The sequence below is a fragment of the Anabrus simplex genome, chromosome 1 (genome assembly GCF_040414725.1).
Source record: "Anabrus simplex isolate iqAnaSimp1 chromosome 1, ASM4041472v1, whole genome shotgun sequence".
Taxonomy (NCBI): Eukaryota; Metazoa; Arthropoda; class Insecta; order Orthoptera; family Tettigoniidae; genus Anabrus; species Anabrus simplex.
The window spans coordinates 966,742,566-966,761,843 of NC_090265.1; the positions used below are offsets into that span (position 1 = coordinate 966,742,566).

At 38.0% G+C, this 19,278-nt stretch overlaps 1 protein-coding gene across 1 annotated transcript in view; it reads right to left on the reverse strand.

Annotated features, from left to right (window-relative positions):
* The window catches only part of Nup50 (nuclear pore complex protein Nup50), a 69,902-nt gene that overhangs the window by 41,024 nt on the left and 9,600 nt on the right, over positions 1-19,278 (reverse strand). Inside the window, exon 3 of the mRNA XM_067136791.2 lies at positions 6,276-7,108. Coding sequence (XP_066992892.2) covers positions 6,276-7,108 — 833 coding nt within the window. The remainder of the gene's footprint in view (positions 1-6,275; positions 7,109-19,278) is intronic.

A 19,278-nucleotide genomic window follows, 5' to 3' on the forward strand; every position in this document is an offset into this window, starting at 1 on the left:
GCTAGTTAATAATAATCATAATAGGAATAATAACAATGGAATGTTGTCCCGCAGGAGTTCTTTAACATGCCAGTAAATCTAGGACACGAGGCTGACATATTCAAGCACATTCAAATACCACTGGACTGAGCTGGGATTGAACCCATCAATTTGAACTCAGAATGCCAGCATTCTACCGGCTGAGCAACCCAGCCCGGCAACAGTAGCTAGAATAAGAAATGAAAAGTAATGATTGTATTTTCTTATGTTGCAGCAAGAATTTATGTCTGATAAGCCAAATATGAATGATCTCAAAAACTTATTTCTCTATAGCAATTAGTAATAATGCTCTGATATTTTACTAGCGAGATCACAGTAAGAAGATTCATAACTTCACAGAAACTATTTTTCATCAATAAAAAATAGAATTAATAAATAAGAAACTGTTATCCATTGCTACTGGTGATGTAATACACCTGTTTTCTTTTCCTACAACAGAAATCATACAAATGTTTACTTACAATATGAAGTACCTTTATTGCAATTAAATGTATCTGTCAGCTAGTCCTTTGAAAGGCTTGAAACTAGAATTAAAATTAACCTTTCAGTTATGAAGTAAACATCAAAACAAGCAAGATGGCAGACTCATTCCCAGGACCAACAGGTAAGTCAGATTTCTGTATTAATTACTTGTGCAACTTGCTTCATGTGACTTCAGAAAATTATGTGTGTCGAAGAGAGTAACGTAAGGATCAGTTTTATAATATGATAACTGAATAAACAAGTTTACTTGAGCTGCCTAAGCGATGGAATTCAATGTCCAAAATTTTGGACATCAGGTCACAATGGTAATACAGTCGAACCTGCCCTAACGGACACCCTTATTCAGCGGACACCTCCCTATACGGACAATTTTCCTCGGAACCAATTTTATTTTACATAAGTGTTAAATTGGCCTCGTATAAACGGACATCTCGAACTCCGGACATCGCGATTTGTCCCATCCACTTGACTTAAGTGGACACTTTACACGTTGCAGGACAACTTATTACGCCGGATCACATTTCGTCCTTTTTTTTAAAACCATTCTTCAAATGTAAGGAAATCCCTTTTGAATGTTTGTACTAATTCGAGTACAAGGGGAGAGAAGGCACATAGGAATGCAGTTCTGCCTAGTAGTGTATGGGCCTATTCCGAGAATTCTAATTGCCCAGAAATTAGTGATGGTCATTTCTGCTGTTTTAGGAAAACGCCAACGAACTGTTTGTTTGTTAAAAACAACTGTTTTCCCAAACAGTTTGAATACAACAGGTCATTCGTTCATAACGAGACTGTGAAGGACGAGTGAGTCACATGCACAAGGGGGCTGCGGGACAGGAAATGAGATTTTTCACCACCTTTCAGTCTAACTTGTTTCGTAATGTCTAGGCAGACAGCACAAGCTGAAGGCTGACGAAATACCGGTATGAAGGATACACGGGAAGAACGATAAGACGAGTGAAGACTCCACTGTTAAGCAAAGGATATAGTCTGTAAAGACATTTATTTATCATTAGGCTATCAACTGACATTATTGGCGTTTTGTGATCGCGGCGGTCTGCTCATAGATACGGTTCCACACATCCGGAGTTTTAGTTAACCAGTCTGTTATTAGTGAAGTATCTATAGCAGTATTATTATACAGTATCTATGTTCATCATATACCATTATAAGATTATTGTTCAACGAGAACTACTGTAAAAAATAGAATGTTATAGATAAGTGAGATAAATACACACACACAAAAAAACGAGAGTATTCTTAAGATGCACAATATTAGGAAAACATTTAAAAATTAATTATTCATATTTACATTAAGGAACATTAATGTTTCAACCTCTTTTTGTGAGAGCTTTGCATTAATTAGTAATCCAATTTGGGAAAGTAGGTCTTCAATATGGCACTGATGTGATCACTACGCTACACTTTATTATTCTGTTCACATGGTACCCGTTATGAAAAATACTCAAGCACTAACTCTTCGTATTTACATTGAGGAACATCAACATTTCTACCTTTCTTGATGACAGCCTTGTTCTCCTTTCATTAACAATCAGTCCAGTTCGGGAAAAAAGTCTTTCACAGGGCACTGAAGTGGCCACTATGTTACACTTTGTTATGAATATTTGTGCTAAATTGGGATACACATGTTGGTGATTTTTCCACCAATCTAAGGGGCAATTAGATTCCCCTGCTTCATTTACACGAGGTAAAATGTCATCTTTCAAATACAAATCCAGTTCCTTGTTGGCTCGTGACAGAGGACTGGTTTGAGGACGTTTATCTCCAATAATGTCGTTGAAAATGCTCCAAGCGCTTATTGGACAAGAGGGCTGAAATGCACCAGTTGTAGATGGAAGTGAGGAGGACGGAATGTCAATATTTTGCTTCTCGCTGGTCTGGGCGTTTCTCTCTATTAGGTCCACTACTAAATTACGCACCCTCTTTTTGACGTTATCTAGTGCCGCAGGATCCTGAAAAACGTGGTCTTTATAGCGTGGATCTAATAAAGTGCATAAGGCGAAGGTGCTGTTGTGTTCAACGTTCTTGAACCTTTCTCCTAACCCTTTAATAAGGCTAGCAATTACGGCCCTCACTCCTTCTGTGAACTCGGTTGATTGCCCGAGTTTTTCGCAAATACCTTTTAGGCACCTGACGACCACAATCACAGAACTTCCAGTCATATATGATTCTCCACTCAGAGAATTAGTCATTTCTTCAAACGGAGCTAGCACATTGCAAAGTTGACGACAAGCTTGCCACTCTTCGCCAGTTATTATGGGCAGATGTTTATCTAGCAGAGCAATAGTGGCCCTGATAGCTTCTTCGAGTTCTACAAATCGACGCAACATATAAAAAGTTGAATTCCAGCGCATCGTGACGTCTTGGGAAAGGCGTTTAGGCACTGTATGTCCACTTGATATCTGGTACTTCAGTAGTTTTTCGCTTGCTAGTGAACTTCTCCTGAAGTAGCTGACAACTTTTTTGATTTTCTCAATGGTGACTTGCATTTCCTGAAGAGAACCCTGGACAATCAAATTTAATTTATGAGCAAAACAGCCATAGTGTTCCCACTTCAGAATTTCCTCAAACGCGTTTGTTATATTACTAGCGTTATCAGAAATTGAAAAATTCACTTTGTCATGCAGCTTCCAATCGGATAGTATGCACTTAATTTCGTTTGCCAACGCAACAGACGTATGGCTTCCAGAAAAACTAGAACACTTCAATAAAACCGTCTTGAAGGAAAACTCTTTCGTAATGTAATGCGCTGTTATGGCAATGTAACTCTCTGCAACTAACGATGTCCACAAATCGGTTGTTATGCACACACTCACTGCTTCATTCGTCACTGTCTCTCTTATTAAAGAAAACTGTTGATGATAGAGTGCTGGAATCATCACATTTGAAATAGTCTTTCTACCAGGTAATTCATAGCCAGGGATCCACTTCATAAGTTTAGAAAACCCTCTATCCTCAACAATACTAAAGGGCTGATAATCTAAAATAAATAAATCAAGTAAGTCACGATCAATTAATTTCTTTTGGGCAGATGAAACATTTTTAGTGACGTAAGACCTAATTAATCTTTGTTTTTTAGGCGCAACACATGAATCAGCTGTCGAAGCTTCGCTATCAGGCCTGCTAGTGCTAATACTAGGTTCCTCTCTATCCACTGTAGGCCTACTTGGTCGTTTTTCCATTGAAGGTATGTCCTTAACACTATGACACGCTAGCTCAGTATATATTGCTATATGTTTTCTTTGCAAATGTCCTTTCAAATTTGTAATAGTTGACTTGTAAGAAATAAGTTGCTTGCAGATAGTGCAAAGCGCCTTATCATTGTCACTTTTCATGAAATAATTCCACACCTCGCTTCGTTTTGACATGTTATAAAACAACTCGCCTAGCTCAGCACTCGGCAAACTTAACACCGTTCCGTTTTAAAACTGGTTTGAGAACACCGGTACATCAGCCCGCAACCAGCAATAAGCGAAAACGTTGAAGAACTGTTCGGCTAAAAACTGCTTTTCCAAACAGCTCTTGGCTCACTGCCAACTAAATATGTGACAAACAGTCGATTTGACAGCGAGGGAATGGGAGTGGTTAAGTACCGAGCAATGCCGATTTCAGGCCGAATAGCTCCGAACGCGCGGGCAGGTTCAAGGTTACATCAGTGTCTACTCACTAGCGAACAGTGAAAGACAAACTGTGGACTCTATTGAAGGAAAAACTGTTTGGTGGAACTTTTAAAAACAGTTCGTTCGTTTTCCACCCGAAAACTGTTTTCTCTAAACAGTTGGGCGTTTTTCTGTCCATCACTACCAGAAATGCTGCCAGAGACTGTTGACTCACAAGTTACCTGGGGATTTTCTTTCCTTCTTGCATCATTCTATTCATAACTCGGATTGTCGCTGATAAGGTCGAGCTCAGGTAGTCAACTTGAGAAGGAAAGGACAGTACAGGCACTACTAGTAAGACAGAAATACCGTAGGCCTATCATTTTAGTTGTCTGTTAAACATGAGTAACAATGGATTACTTCACGAAGCTGTAATGTTTGTAAATGATGTAAAATCACTTATAATAACTCTCTATGAAATACTAATACAGAAATGACTTAGAATAATAAAAATAAAGATATATATGCTTATATTTCAGGTTCGATTATTTTTACAAACTTGTTTTAGCGGACACCTCTCGTAACAGACAATTTTTCTCGGAACCGACGGTGTCCGCAGAAAGGAGGTTCAACTGTACTTCTTTTGAAGTACATGACATGGATGCTGATGAGAGTTTGCAACTTGTGAATTTTTTACAAGGTCTTACAGGCTTAAATTACACAATAATTCTTCCAAAATGTATAATAATTAGGTTTTGCTCTTCAACATTAAGAATGTGAGGTTATTTTTAGTGCATATGTGATATTTTTGTTTTGATTCCAGGATGCAGAAAAAATATCAGTGTTCTGAATGAAACTCATGCCAAGGAGTTCCTAGATATGCTCGAAGCTGGAGATCTGTCTAATAAGAATATTTCAGATGAAAAGGATAATTCTGAAGATATTCCAGCTTTCAGTCATGGAAGACATGAAACCAAAAAGGGATTCACAGGACTGGCAAGATGATAATTGGATGTGAACGTGCTGCGTGTTGTGACAGATCAACTAATGACAGAAGGTGGGGAAGAAGCTTTTGGTTTACTTGCACAGTCAGGGACTGGTGGGACAGCTGTAACAAACCATGGCCACCTGTAGGATTATCTCACGAAAAAAAAAAGACAAATTCAATACAGGCTTCGTTCTTTCTCTTCTTCTTTCATTCGTTTCCAACATGATTTCAGTGATGTTCAAGGTTTTGAAGGGAATCCTATCAATTTCTTCATCAAGTACCTCACAGATGACGATTTTGAAAATTTTGCAAACTACGCAAATATTTATGCCTTGCAGTCTGGTAAAACAAATTTCAATAGTACCAATGCCAATAAAATAAAAGCATTGATTTGCCTACACATAGCTATAGGAAATAAGCAATGGATCTGTATAAAGGGAGCAGCACAGTCCGTACGTAGATCTGTATGTCATGGCCATCCATTAATACTTCACATCACAGCCTGCATGGTTGCTAGGTAATATCGCAATACACAATTTATTGAAAGATTTATGATAATTTGATTTTTCCAATGAGAAATACTGCTACCACTTTTTTACAGGGTACCTACCGAAAACTGGTTTAATTTCCAGGAAGATATGTAAAAATGTGAAGTCAATCCAAATTATTTTGTTTCTCGGGAGAGTTTCTTTCGAAGTAGAAAGTCAGTCTAAATTATTTTATGATTTATTTATACATATAGTTTATATTAACACTGTATTAATCAAATTCTGCAATAAAAACTATTTTTAAACCTGCATTTTATTCACCCAAGATTTCATGGTCTTGCAACCTCCCAGACCCAGTGTCCAATACATTGGACAAGAAAATATTTTTTAAAGCAATGGCAACCAAAATGTTTTTTGTTTTAATATGGCTTAAAAGAATCCCAAGGGGTCTGCTAAGCAGCAAAAAAATATTTGTTGACGCCGGCTGATAATTATGGACTGACATGAAATATTGCTATGTTAAATTAACACTCTCCATGGCATCTCACTACCCTTCTATCATTACTTTGTTCTCAAACATAATTCATTACTGGGGGGAGCTTTAGGGAAGAATTATGACTACAGCCCTTAAATTTTAAAGCAATGTCAGAAATATCTTACCTGCCAAATGAAAATCCAACAGATACTGGAGCACTTGCACTAGCTCCAAAAAATGATGGTTTACTGGTCGGCGATGAGGCGAATGGATTTACCATCAAAGGATTTCCATCTTTTCCACTCGCTGGGCTAGAATTTTCAGATGGTTTCTTAGATATTTCAGTTTCTGGGTGAGAGTGAGCTTTGGCAAAAATTGAGTTAAACTTTGAAGGACCGTCCTTATTCTGATCTTGTGAGTTACCAAATGTAAACATAGGTGATTTGTCAGCAACTTTACTGGTGGATCCTATACTGTTTGTTTTGTTAGTTTCATTTGCATTAGTTTTTGATGAAACTGAATTAGAACTCACTCCTGAGGATAGTTTCTTATTACAATCTGTAGGAAATATACTTTTACTGTCCGGTAATGTAGTTTCAATGCTGCTTTTCTGAGTTTTATCAATTTCTACCAGATAATGTTCATAGTCTTTAAAAATGGGCGTAAGTATACAAAAAGGATTCTTATTTACATGTAGTCTAATCCAATCGGATACACTTTCATTCAGAGCTTTTAATTTGCTATAATAATCTCCAGACTTTTCCTCAGTGTTTAAACCAGTATCTTTACTCTTATCACTGGCCACTTCAGAGGCAGCTTTGAAATTGCTAGTACCTGCATCATTTTCGATGGCTGAATCAGTATTATTGGTACTGCTGCTATTTTTCAAGACTGATGATGAAGTATTACTATTCTTAACATGGTTCAAAAAACTAAATGGTGATGGTGATGATGATGATGATGATGATGAAGCCATTTTGAAACTTCCCAGCCCAGCAAACGGACTTTTTTTCACATCCTGGAAAAAAAATAAAAAAAAATTGAAGTGTCAGAATTTCAGTTAAAATCCATAACAAATAATACTTACAATATAGAGCTCAGCTGAAATCTTTTTTGACATACTGAAGTACTGGAACTTTTAGAACTTAAAACTGGATGTCCTCGAAATCTCAAGCCTCTCTATAATTGTGGAGATTTTAATGCTGCCTCACGGACTTTGGGATTTTCTTACCATAAAATTGTAAAATGTTATATAAACATTAATACAGTAACTTCTCCCTGCCATATGATCCAAGTGAACTAAAAATCATTCATTCACTACTCCGGATGTTCAACAAATCCTGACCTTGTAACTGTATCAGCTAGCATAATAGACAGTGCAAGAGAAAATAATTGAATAATTTGGACACTGAATGTCAAAATAAATCTACTGATCTGAAGATTACAAGTTCTGCTGGTGGTGGTTATTGTTTTAAGATGAAGTACAACTAGGCAACCATCCTAGGTAACGGATAATGTGGAATTTTAATAAAGCTAACTGGAATAAATTTACAGAGATGGTAGATGGATTGGCAATATTAAGGACAGTGACTCTCCATAGCCTACTAAATGGTCACCCAAGTTATGAACTGATAAACAGTGCTCAGTGTACGATCCCTACAGAGAAGATGCCCAAGTACAAACCCTTCTGAACCAAAGTGCTAATAGTCCAAAGACAAAATTGGGAATATACTTGAGTATTAGTAGAAAATGGCTTCTGTTTCACCATCAAAGATCATTTAGTTTACACTCACATGAGCATAATGACTGAAAAACTTCAAGTAAATTCCTGTTCCTGCTGCATTTGTTTCAATACCCAAATTTTTTTTTAAAAAAATGCAAGGCGTATACATGTTTTCTGAAAGTCTTCTATTTGTGATAGATTTACTAGTTTTGAGAGGAAGTCCAATGAATTGATGGTGAGCTAATATTTTCGGCTTCAGGCATGATGCACAATTTTTTAAAAGGATTTTTTATCATAATTATATCAACTGGAATTTGTTGGGATTTGAGGACTTGCAGTTTGGTTTGTGCTCTGATCTATCTGGCCCTTTGATGCTTGGATTTTGATGTAGGAAGTTGTTGCCTACTATTGCATGTTGAGAATAAATGGTTAATTTTCTGCAGAAATTGGAGAATTACAATGGGAGTTGGCTTCACTGCTCCACATGTTAGCTTCAGGGCATTGCTCTGTATCCTTTCCAGATATTCTAGCTGACACTTGGCATAACTCTCTGTGACAATTTAAAGTGGAATATACAATGTGATGAGGCAAGGTGCAAGTCATCAAAAATCCTGGGGTTCCTTTATAGGTATTTAAGAGGGTTCAGTCCATGAGGAAAAAAATCAGCTTACTTCTGCATGGTCCAGCCTTTACTGACATATGGTCTACCTGCTTGGCATCCCACAACAGCGGAAAACATGAGCAGCAAGCTGCAGAGCACAACGCCGCGCCAAATGCCTAATTAACCGCCCCTCCCCCTCCTATCCGATAAGGTTACCTGTCATGATCTTTCTCTGGAAATCCCTCTCTCCCTATATAGAAATTGATTCCTTCCAACGTCTATCACTTGTTTATAGCTCAGCTCATTGAGGCAAAGGAGTTACCCTTTGTCCGCCTTTCGCCTGTACCTCTGCCTTTCAGAAGGGTTTCTATTGGTGTTCCGCAAAGCTATGGAACTTGCTGTCAACGGATGTCAAGAACTTGCCTCTTACAAAATTTCAGATGTATATAAAGAAAAATGTCATTTGATGGAACTGCTGCATGTGTCTGTGGAAATGTGGGTAAATGAATGATAGATTGGAAAAGTGAAAGGAAGTATGAGAAAAGAATGAACGACAGACTGGTAAAGTGAAAGGAAGTATGCTAGCACAGGAATGATTGAATGAATGCGTGATTAGCTAGCTATCGATAGTCAGAATGAATGAGCAGTAAGAAATTAAGTATATATCTTGCACAGTACTATTTAAGCATTTTTAAAACTATGTATACATTGTAAATAATATCCCATCTTAAGATAGGTCTAGGGAACATTTTATATGTATAGGGGGCTGACACTTTTTCTCTTGATCTTCCATATTTCTGAACAGAATCGCAGTAAATAAATAATACTATTATTTCACTTCCACACCTTAAGAAGGGTTTAACGAAGGTGTTGTAGGTGATGTTCAGAGTGTTTAGTGCGCAGCTCTGCTCGTATAAGTCTCTTCATAAGACCGAGCCTCTTGCTTGCTTTTATACCTATTTTACTGATGTGACCTGTCCAGTTTAGTTTATTACAATATGCTCCTGTGAGAGCAAACTACATCAACTTTGATGATGAAATAAAAACCTATTTCCCTTGTCCTACATCAGCTCCTGTACAGATCTCAGTCTTTTCAGAAAGTTGTAATATTGGTTGACTAAAGCAGTAAAACAAGCAGTTCACAAACAATAAAGATGCATAACATAGAAAAGGTTCTTGAAAACCCATGAGCACTTAGAACTGTTGGCTTGCATCCAGGAGATAGTGGGTTTGAATCCCACTGTCGGCAGCCCTGAAGATGGTTTTCCGTGGTTTCCCATTTTCACACCAGGTGAATGATGGGGCTGTACCTCACTTAAGGCCACGGTCACTTCCTCCCAACTCCTAGGCCTTTCTTATCCCATCGTCGCCATAAGACCTATCTGTGTCGGTGCAACGTAAAGCAACTAGCAAAAAGAAAAGAAGAACTGTTGAATGTGAGTGGATTCCCTCTCTGTTGGATTAGATGGATATTGAACAGCAGAGTCACTGGCTAAGAAAGGCACCAACATAGAAGGAGACACCACTTCAAATATACTTCCTGAATAACATCTTGGCTCTAAAGCAACAATGATGTACAAGAAAGCAACTGCTGAACAGCCTGATACAAAGAAATGGAAGAATATCCATGAAAAGTGGGAAGAAACCAAGGGAAAATCCACAAAAAAGCAGTAACAAATTTGAGGCTCAGAACTGGAAACAACTGCCTTACTGTGTGTTAAAGAACTGGCATTTATCAGTCTGAATGCCCAATATGCCAGGACATAAAACAAAGGGTTCCTTTATTTGCCTATTAATCTGCTGCTGGGACTCTTTTGTTTTGACGTACACTTAAATGTAGCCTCAAGTTCAACAGTGCTGAGCACAAGATCTGGAGACAACAAAACAGCTGCCTCTGCGCATCATAGATACTGTCAGCCTCCAGATCCCAAGATTGCAAATTCAAACCTGGCAGTAACAGGTGAAGGGCAGAAAAAAGTCCAATCAATAAGCTACCCTATGTTGCACGATGCTGAGATGTAAAAGGTCTCCGATAACATTTGTTGACACAACAAAATTGATAAACCTTCGGCATAGATTTTCCAATAGTTCCTGTTTCTCTCCCATCTGGTACACTAAAAAAGAACATCAAAACTGACACACACAGGCAATCCAAATGGTGTAAAAATAGTCTGCAATGCAGTAGTTGAGACCATGTTTTATTTACATTTTATAGCCTTTCATTGGACCACTTTAGCCAACTTTATACAAAGAATTTTTCAGTTTCCTGTCAGCCCTGTAATTTTGCATTCTCTTGGATCTTATCTTTCTTTCTTCATTGGAAATCACCCTTCCTACTGTCTGTCTGTTGATTCTGGTTTTCAGTCTGGTTTGCTTATCTGCAAATTTCCCAATTTTGTTTCTTACGTCTTCCATTGTTATTTGTAGTTCGTCCATATCAAATGATCCTTCCAGTAACAAGAGCCAAATGAAGTAAGCTCATGTTCATTTCAAGAGTCTGAATCTATAGCTGTCGTGAATCGGAATAATATTTCAACATAAAAGGGCTGAAAATATGACAGCTCTTGGGGTTTAAAAACCAAATCTACCACATCTCAACAAGATAATCAACTAGATCAGTCATTGGGCGGAATTATACCAAAGTCCTGATCATTTACACACAAAAATAGTGAAATATACGTGCCCTCCTAAACATATGTTTTTAGAAGACTTAATATGAACAGTAGATTGATTTTATGTTATTTAACTGCACCTGAACACCGTCCTCTTCTATCACGCATTTAGTCCTGTATATATGCTTCTTGGGCTTTCTTTATTTCTGGACAGCAGCGGCGCAAGTATACTGTAGTATCTGAGAATGTTTACATATAAGAATTTAAAACCTTATCTATATCCACACAGTTTTAAAAGTTCCCTAATTACACTGATGATTACAGCGGAGTGAGCTTTTTGCCAAATAGCTGCGATTTCAACATGCTCCGCTCGCTAGTGATTCTCTCGTAGATGGCGGCGCCAATGCTACCTATATTAATGGTTATGAATTTCATGTTTTTGGTCCGTATTGAACTGAGAATAATATATAAGTAATAATAATAACAACGTAAACGTTTCCACCTTTTCAATACTAAAATATATTCACAAAATTATAAATTACACGGTACTAGTTTCGACTCATCTAGGGGTCATCATCAGCTGTATTGGAGCAAAGATCACTTTTGGCGAAATCTTAAGAAAATGTTATTTTAAAGAATAACAAGTGAAATGAGATGTTATTATGGTAATAGTTAATAATACAAGGAATATACATACTAAGAGGTTTTTAACAAAGAATAAAGTATAAATGGGGTGTTGTAAAAATTATAATCAGGGAAATCAGTAAGTTCTTGTATTGAAATGACATATATAAAATTATATATGGCTTAGGAAGAGGGCTTAAGGTGGGGCTGAAGGATGCGGGAGAAAGTGTAATTGTCTTGGAAAAGTACCTTTGATTAAATTTAGGATTGAGTTTAGGTTGGCTGCATTATTGTTTCTGAGGAAACTGATAAATAGATCGAAGAGTATGTTGGGTTTCTCTGAGATTTAATTGAGATTGTGACTGGCATTAAAGTATTGGTCTAGGTGTATGTAGTAATTTTCCATTATGTTGAGTAAAGGGCCCTTGTTTGCTAATACGAGGATGTCCATGTCTTGTTCAATATTGGTGAAATTATGGTTATAATCTTGCATGTGTTGGCCGATGGCTGAAAACCTGTTGTATTTTATTGCGTTAGTGTGCTCGTGGTATCTGATAATGAAGTTTCTCCCGGTTTGCCCGATGTAGGTTTTTTTTACAGGTGGTAAAAATCCTATAAACTCCTGATTTTAAAAAACTGCTGGTCTTGTTGATGTGTGAAGTATTGTATAAAACGTTCATGTTCTTATTGTTGGTTTTGAAGGCTATTTTAACGCCTTGTTTCTTAAAAATGTTGGTTAACTTGTAGATATCATTGTTGAACGTGAAGGTGGAGAACTGCTAGATGGTGTTTCCACATCAATTTTTGAGAACTGAATTTTAGACCTTTCCCTAAACTACCATATCACTCAGTGTGAATAAAATTATTAACAGCCTAGATTGCAGTGCCTCATTACTCGACTTCACATACCAACTTCCATAAAATTCTCTTCAGCCATTTTCATGTGATGTGCATACAAAGATACATACAGACAGACATGATGGAAAATTAAAAGTGCAATTGCTTGTTACTGTGAACATGAACAATACAAAAATACCATTCTCTTTTAATTCTCAGCAACGTACAGACAAAACTCTTGTTTTATATATATGTATGTATAGAATGGTCGAAATAGAAACCATTCCATTTAAAGGAATAATTATTTCAGGAGTCTTATTATGAGCTCTTCAGAAAGTTTCCACATTTGAGCATTGATAATCTTTGTGAAAGCATCTATTTCATTTTCCTCCTTCATCGTTGCAGTAATTAATGCTTGCACTGTGAGGGGCTTCATACGTTTACCCTGCTTCCCTTCTCCTTTAAAATTTCTTCTTGCCTGTGTCACCATATGGGAATGTTCCTCCGAGTTATGTACGTAGGTGGTTTGAAAAGTTCTCGGAATGTACTAGAATTAATTATCTTACCTCGGTGGAACTGCTTTTATTTTTCAACATAGTCTCCCTGTAGACTAATGCATTTGGTCCAGCCATGTTCCAATGCCTTGATCCCATCTCGAAAATGAGATTCCTCCAGGCCTGCAAAATACCTCTCCAATTCGGCTGTAAGTCCTTCCCTTGTAGAAAATCTCCGTCCACCGAGGAAAATTTTCAGCTTGGGGAATAGATGAAAGTCTGATGGTGCAAAATCAGGTGAATAAGGTGGATGTGGCAAAAATTCGTACCCCAGTTCATGAAGTTTTGCCATGGCAATAACACTTGTGTGCAGCGAAGCGGTGTCCTGATGAAAGATGACCTTTTTCCTTGCCAAACCAGGCCTTGTTTCGCGTATCTTTTCCTGTAGTTTGTCTAGGAGGTTTGCATAGTATTGCCCCGTAATTGTTTGGCTAGTAGGAAGATAATCTATCAGTAGAATGCCTTTTGCCTGTCGTAATGTGACAGTTGCTACAATGCCCGAGTCATCATTTATTATGCTTTTGGGTGAACATGAAGGCTCCTCGGGGATGTTATCTTGAACATCAATGTTTTGGGAAACATCCTCAAGTTCGATATAGATGTTGATTCCCATAGAGAACCGGAAATATTTGTCCCGAATGAGTAAATTTATAATACCAATATAAATGATCCGTTATTGGACATCATAAATTTTCCAGCTAACTCATTCCTGGTTGCCAGCGTTTCGCCCCCGTGTGCTAAGTTGGGCCCTTTCAGTTGGTAATGCGTCTTGGTGGGTGTGCTATGTACCCCTCCCTTTTTAGATAATATCAGACATATTATGTTACGCACAACGCGAGAATCGAGGCGTGGACCTCGACTAGGAAAGGCTAATGACACAGCCCTGAACTTAAAATGTCCCTGATTTCAATGCAGTATAGGATAAACACTAGACTACTAACAGTAAAAAACGAATTAAATTCAAATGAGGATTTATTGAAAATAGAAAAATTCAAAAAAGGAAAATAGGAAAAAAAAGGAAATAAGAAATGAAGCCAGCAATCAAAAAAAGGTTTATTGAAAATTATAGAAAAATTCAAAAAAAAAAGGAGGGAGCCTCTGTGGCTCAGACGGCAGCGTGCCGACCTCTCACCGCTGGATACCCTGGTTCAAATCCCGGTGACTCCATGTGAGTTTTGTGCTGGACAAAGCGGAGGTGAGACAGGTTTTTCTCCGGGTACTCCGGTTTTCCCTGTCATTTTTCATTAAAGCAACACTCTCCATTATCATTTCATAGCATTTATCATTCATTAACAAATCACCTTGGGAGTGGCGACCCCAGTGTAATAACAGCCTATATATGTTTCATTCATTACATCCCTGACCCGGTCAATGACTGGAAAACAGGTTGTAGGTTTTCATTCATTCAAAAAAAGGAACAAATAAGAAATGAAGCCAGCAATCAAAAAAAGATAATACATACACGTTCAATACCCATCCAACTGGAGATCATATCATGCGTTTTGGTGGGTGTGCTATGTACCAACTGATGAGCCCAACTTAGCACATGGGGGCAAAACGCTGGCAACCAGGAATGAGTTAGCTGGAAAATTTATAATGTCCAATAACGGATAATTTATATTGGTATCCTCAAGTTCCTAAAAAAAAAAAAAGAAATAAGAAAACTATGCCTGACATAAAGTGTCTAATACCCAGTGTATGCATAAGTTCTTGCTGGGTGGCAAAAAAAAAAAAAAAAACTGACCTGTCTAAGGCATTTGATAAGGTGGATCATGGGGGACTACTGGCAAAAATGAGTGCAATTGGACTAGACAAAAGAGTGACTGAATGAGTGGCTGTATTTTGACCTGTTAATTAGGTCATCGTCAGCTGCTGATCAAAACTGATACTGTGTTTTAATATGATTGAAATATCTTAGACACTTTATATAATAAAGTACTGATTAGGTGGAAAACTCTCATTCTATATAATTGTGTGCTCAAACTATCAATAGGGACAGTGAACCTCATAGATTATCGTACAAAATATTGGCCATCGGTTTCTACCAACAAACGATGCCCATCTTTCAAGTACGTTATGAATACCATGCCAGAAAAATTGGTTGACTTTTGTGGCAAACCATTCGTCGAGCCGTTTTCCAACTTCCTCAAAATTGCTGAAGTACTATGCGAGCGCGTGCCCCACTGATGAGAAGAAGTGATAGATGGCACCAGGTCACGGAAGTACAGCGGGTGCGGAAGGATGTCCCATCCAAGTGATTTCAAGTTGTCTTTCACTGGTTTAGCTTACAGTGACTTCATATGTACAGTGTGGCCAACGAGTGCTTCATTCTGATTGGCTCCACCAGGTTTTAGCCAAATGCCCCGTCGGCTCATTTAAACGTATGTATTCTGCACAGGGTAAGACCACACTTGATGCAGTTTCAGCAAAAATCAGGCTACTTATTTTAACTTTAATACTACCGGAAATATGTTTTTATTAAACACGGGGGATTATATGGTATTAGTTTCGAAATGTGTTTGCATTTACGTATTTCTGATGTCTGATATTGAAAGAATATTATGCCGGGCTGTTGTGCTTATAGGTGCAAAAACAGATACGAAAAGGGTTTTAAAATGAAGTTGGGCTATTGCTTGTTTTCAGCATTAAAAGTAGCACATTATAAGACGCACCCAGCAACGATTAGAGTTGTCTCATGCATTATAATGGTAACAATAATAACAAAATGGGTTCGTAATTTTATGGAGGCCAAGGCAGTAAACGTCAGATTTCTCCGTTAATACTCGCCATACTGAAATCCTGTACATAACGAAAGATGTTTAGAATATAATCTCTGATCTTTTAAGTTTTTTTTTTTGCGTAAAAAAAAAAATCATGATTATATCATTTTTCACAAATTTCCAAATATCTCCGAAAATCTAAAACTTGTTCATAAGAAAAGTTACAGGAAAGGTCACTCCCAATCATTTGTCTCATTCATTTTCATCTCATGAGCTATCATTTATTTGTATTTTAATCTGTTTACCCTCCAGGGTTTTCCCTGGTACTCAGATAGGAATTTCACCTCTACCGCCTCAAGGGCAGTGTCCTGGAGTGTGAGACTTAGGGCCTTGTGGAGGGATGGGAAGATTGGAAGTGACAGGCAATGAAGAGGGAAGAAAAGCCGTTATGTATCAACCTGGCATTTACCTGGAGGGGAGTGGGAAACTACGGAAAACCACTTCGAGGATGGCTGAGGTGCGAATCGGACCTACCTCTACTCAGCAGATCTCCCGAGGCTTAGTGGACCCGGTTCCAGCCCTCGTACCAATTTTCGAATTTCGTGGCACAGCCGGAAATACAACCCGGTCCTCCGGGGGTAGCACCTAATCACGCTAACCACTACATGAGCTATCATGATGGATATATTCTTGAATTCAAGCTTTTATGGCTATTCATCTCTTCATCTCTTAAAGGACGTTATAAATGCCACTTAGCATCAACTTGAATTTTCCCACACATCATAATGATAACAATAATAGTCCGACTCCGAGGATGGATGGTCAGCGTACTGCCCTTGGGTTCAGAGGGTCCCAGGTTCAATTCCCGGCCGGGCAAGGTATGTTAATAACACGGGCTTGGGGACTGGATGCTTGTGTTTGTCCCAACACTCTTCTTTTCATATTCAGAAAACACACCACACTGCAAAACCACCACAGAAACTCGCAATAGTGATTAAATCCCTCCACATAGGATTGGCGTCAAGAAGGGCATCCAGCCGTTCGACAGGAGCACATCCACATGCGTGACGCAGGTCGCTCCCACAAACTCACAGTTGTGGGAAGAGCGGTAGAAAAAGAAAAACAGAATGATGAACAGTAATAAAAATGTATTAGCAAAACCAATAGTAGAAAATAGAATGTTTAAAATACAGCGGATATATACCAATACTAACTGAACAGGGGCACAAAATTAGTCGCACATCACGGGAATCGAACCGCGTGTGATCGGTAAGAGTTATGAATACAAGTACTCCGGGACCAGGATAACGGCTTGATTTCACCGAGCAAACAAGTAGCATTTTCTCAAACTATATTGTATAGCGATACCAATATTTAATTGCTCATTACGGGGATCAAACCGCAGCCATCACTAACAGAGCTTTATACGCAACTACCCAGGGACCGTGACAATTACTTGGTTTCACCACTACAGAGTAGCAGGTTTTCATCATTATTTATATTAGTACCAGGAGTAGAATGGTACAATATGTTATATTATGTTAACATAAAACCTGGAATATGGCAATGTTAATTTTTTAATTTAAATGTAGGCTAACTTTACAGTCATTACATACATTATTCAAAACAATAACTATATTATTTTATGTCACATGTATTATAACATAAATATTATCATAGGCCTAGCTGCCAACACAGAATTTCGAACAAATGATTGTGACACTTATACGATGTGTAAATCTAAATTCTGAAGACTTACACCAGGTAGTCAGACTCTGAATATAACAAATACTGATAGGCCTATATACACACAGTATAAGCAAAACAAATAACATCTTATAATATTGAACTAGCCAATCTATTCTTTATTGAAACAATAACAATATCACTCTCCTTCATCTATCAGCTGATTGAGTACTTGGCTAAAACATGGGGGCTGGACTGGACTTGGTCACACTGTACATATAGAATCACTGTAGTTTTGCTGTGTGAGACAGCGCATTATCGCGTAACAAAATCACTTTGCCATTCTGGTCGTCCTTCGATCAATGCATGATTTAAATTAATAATTTGTTGGCAATAGCATTGAGCATTAACGGTTTCGCCGGGCTTCAAGAGTTCATAATACACAATACCGCTCTGGTCCCACCAGACACAAAGCATGGTCTTCTTGCCGAAGTGATTTGTCCTTGGTGTTGAAGGACCGGCTTCACCAGGTGACAGCCATGATTTTCTCTGCTTTGCGTTTTCAAAATAAATCCATTTTTTGTCACCTGTCACAATTCGATACAGAAATTATTTTCTTTTGTAGCATTGAAGAAGCATATCACAAGTGACTTTGCGATTTTCCATTTGCCATTCATTCAAATCGTGTGGGACCTATTTACCGAGTTTACTGATCTTCCCCATTGCTCGTAAACATCTGCAGATTGTTTCCTGTGACACATTTAATGCTTGTTCCAATTACTGTTGTGTTTGAGTTGGGTCATCATGCAATAACGCCTGCAATTATTGCTCGTCTTTGCACTTTTGTGGTCTACCAGAACGCGCAATGTCTTTCACATTGAAATAAACAAGTTTAAATTGTCAAAATCATGCCTCGCATGTTCTAATCCATGGAGCGTGTTCACCGTATGTTTCTATCAGTGAACGATGACTTTCCACAGCCTTTATCTTTTGATTAAATAAGAAAAGCAATGCTCGCTGCAAATGTTCTTTTTGAGGCACAAATGTCGACATGATCACTGAACGATACAACACAGACGCTAGTGTTTGGCAAACTCAACTTGTGTGTGTTAGTAAGTTAATGTCAGGTGAACAAACTGACGTGTCAAATTCATACACTACGTACTGTTCGCTGGTGCCATCTCTTCGTGAAACTGGAAAAGACTTATGCATACACCTGGTAAATTAAACAAACTACTGATATCATGTATATTTTTCCAGGTCACATGAAGTGACGAGGAATGGAACCATATTATCAATAACTTTGAAACAACGTGGAAACACTGAAACGGATTATTCAAACAAATGGAGTATTACAGGGGGACCCTATCAGTCCTACACTATTTAAAATCTATACAGCAGACATAATGAAAATCATTAAGGAGAACTCCAATACAAATATAATTCTCTATGCAGATGACATGGTGATCAGGTCTCCTGTAAGGACAGAAGTACAAGAAGCAATTAACAAGCTGGAGAATTGGGCCAGGGAAAACGATGTCATTATAAAGCAAGAGAAAACTGTACAGCTGACTTTTAGGAAGGGTGGAAAAGCAGCAGCAACTGACAAAATTGTGTTTTCAGGCAATCCACTAGAGAGAGTTATATTCAAATACGTAGGGGTTACACTGCAAACAACAGCATCATCATACAGTCTTCACACAGAAGAAAGGACAGCGGCAGCAATCAGGGCAATACACTACATAAAGAATATCAGGAACTTGTCTATCAGCACGGCAATGGCACTATTTAGAAGTGCAATAGCCCCAATCATCACCTACGGCATACAGAT